At 30.4% G+C, this 2,500-nt stretch overlaps 1 protein-coding gene across 8 annotated transcripts in view; it reads left to right on the top strand.

Annotated features, from left to right (window-relative positions):
- plcb2 (phospholipase C, beta 2) overlaps positions 1-2,500 on the top strand; it is a 44,042-nt gene that overhangs the window by 3,902 nt on the left and 37,640 nt on the right. For 5 of the 8 annotated variants that reach the window (XM_058748751.1, XM_058748755.1, XM_058748754.1 and 2 more), the window contains exon 3: positions 714-791. In XM_058748751.1, coding sequence (XP_058604734.1) covers positions 714-791 — 78 coding nt within the window. Of the gene's footprint in view, positions 419-713; positions 792-2,500 lie in introns of all 8 variants that reach the window. The other 3 variants (XR_009266677.1, XM_058748753.1, XM_058748749.1) reach the window with 1 other exon arrangement.

The raw sequence follows: 2,500 nt of genomic DNA, 5'->3' as shown, positions 1-2,500 counted from the left end.
TAAAAGTGTGTAATCCAAATGCATGGAAATTGATATGAAATTCATATACACAAATCTTAAATTCAGGCCTGAATTTATACATAATTCCGTTCTGGATTCTTGTATGCTATGCTGCTCTATAGTTTGATTTTTGACATGCTAGCGCAGATAAATGGTGTAAACCTGAGCAGGGTGGGTCCGGCCCGCTCTTGGCGCTCATTTGCAATGCATATTGAAGGCTGGCCGTCCTGCCGGCTCATTTTTGCCGAGTGTCCCCAAACTCCTTCATTCTCACCGGGGACAATGAGTGCAGGACTGAAGCTTTAGACCACATTACTGTGGTGATCCGTCCAAAATGAATCGAAACCGCTACTCGCTTCAGGAGCCTGATGTCAAAGAGTATCTGGTGAAGGGAGACAGGTTCACAAAATGGAAAGAAGTAAGTGGACGGGATCAGAATTAGGACTCATATAAACACATGAGATTCTAGTCAGTATTGGTTAATGGATTCATATTTGACTGCGCAACAGGTGCGTTTGGTCCTAAGGCTGAAAAATGATCCAATGTTTTGGATAAAAACACATAATTATAATTTTTTTTATATTTGTGTTTAATGAAAATGGGCTTCTTTGAACAGTCAGATTTGTGTTTATGGTCCATTTCTGAGGTGTATATTTTTCATATGTATTATGCTGAGATATATTTTATAGTTTTATAATAAAAACTCTTGACAGGACTCCAAAAAAACCACACCGGTCACCATGAAGATGGATCCGAAAGGATTTTACCTGTACTGGATCAATCAGAGCAAGGTAAAATAGGAATTCAACTGTGAATCAAAAAATTATCATCTATATTCAGTATATTCTGTAAGACCTTTATTTGTCAGCTGAACCCTTATATAAAAACTGTTTGATTTAATAGTTTAAGAATATGTAATCTGTTGGTTTCTTACATTTATGCATTTTTGTTTTATATTTATTAGTTAATGTATTCTATTTAATGTGTAAGCCTTTTTTGTCAGCTGAACCGAAATGTACTAAATTATTACCATATTCATGTACCACAGTATTTGCATGGTACATCAAAGAGCACCATCATACTGCCATGGTAAATGTCCAGAAACCACAGTATTGCCATAGTAGAGTGTCCAACACACCATGATAGGGTCTTCTAATGTTTTGCCCTTTTAATAAATATGGATAAATTTATTTAATTTTACATTTTTACTTAAAAATAATATTTTAATTTTTATTTTATTTTACTTTTAAAATATAGTTTCCATTTTTTGGTGTTTTTGGCATTTTTATTAGATTTTTAAAAAACATGTCTGTAGTTTTTATTAACTTTTTATTTCAGTTTTATTTGATTTTTTATTTATTATTTCATTTAAAAAAAATTAATGTCAACTTTTTATTTTTTATTTATTTTCTTTTAGTTTTCTCTAAGTTTTAGTTTGTTACTTTAGTATTTTAAGTTAAACTAAATAAAAATTAGAAATGTCATCTTGGCAACTATAGCTGAAATAAAAGAAAAGTTTTGTTTTATTTTATTTCTGTTAACCTTTATTTTATTTTAAGTATCAAGATTTTATGTTTTGTGGTTTTAGTTTTAGTGAATTATAATAACGCTTATTTGTCACTGGCATTCACAATCACAAAATCACAACCAATATCTGCTGTTCCATTATGAATGCCAGTGGGAAGTGATTTGCCCAAATAGCTGAAAATATCATAATTTGATAATGTAATGATTATGTATATATTTTACATTTTAAATATATTAGATTCATTTTGCAATGCCCTGCCTGTTATGAGAGTAGCATCATCCAAACATAATATTCATAAGAGCTGCAGGCCTCCAGCGTGTGTGTGTGTGTGTGTGTGTGAATATTGATTTGTGCTGATGAAGGTTTCTCTTTCAGCTTCTTCTGTGGGCAGATAAACATTATGGGCTGCTGGATATAAACATAAACAGATCTGACAGCATATTGTGTGATAATGTACATTCAAACGCATCAAGCTCATAATCATCAACTTTATGTTTGTATCACTGTTATGTGGATACAAAGATTCAGTTCATTTGGGTTTATATGATCACTCCTTTACCTTAAACAAAAAGCATGTTTGGGGGTCAATACACATCCAGGCCCAAAATAAAATGTTATTGTATGTATTACTAAAATAGTAGTAGTAGTAGAGTACTAAAATTAAGTAAAACTGAAATAAAAATCAATTAAAGCTAAATAAATATTCAAAAATACATTATTAATATATATATTATATATATATATATATATATATATATATATATATATATATAATATCTGTGTGTGTGTGTGTGTTATTTTAGTATTATATATAAATATGTGTGTATGTGTGTGTGTGTGTGTGTGTGTGTGTGTGTGTGTGTGTGTGTGTGTGTGTGTGATAGTATTTATTCATATTTTGAATGAGCTTTTATTTTTATATTTACATTTTTATTTTAATTCAAAGTATTTGTAAGTGCGTTATGTGCTTTT

This window comes from Onychostoma macrolepis, chromosome 17, assembly GCF_012432095.1.
Source record: "Onychostoma macrolepis isolate SWU-2019 chromosome 17, ASM1243209v1, whole genome shotgun sequence".
Taxonomy (NCBI): Eukaryota; Metazoa; Chordata; class Actinopteri; order Cypriniformes; family Cyprinidae; genus Onychostoma; species Onychostoma macrolepis.
Note: the sequence above shows the minus strand (reverse complement) of the source record. Positions and strands in the feature narration are given on the sequence as shown.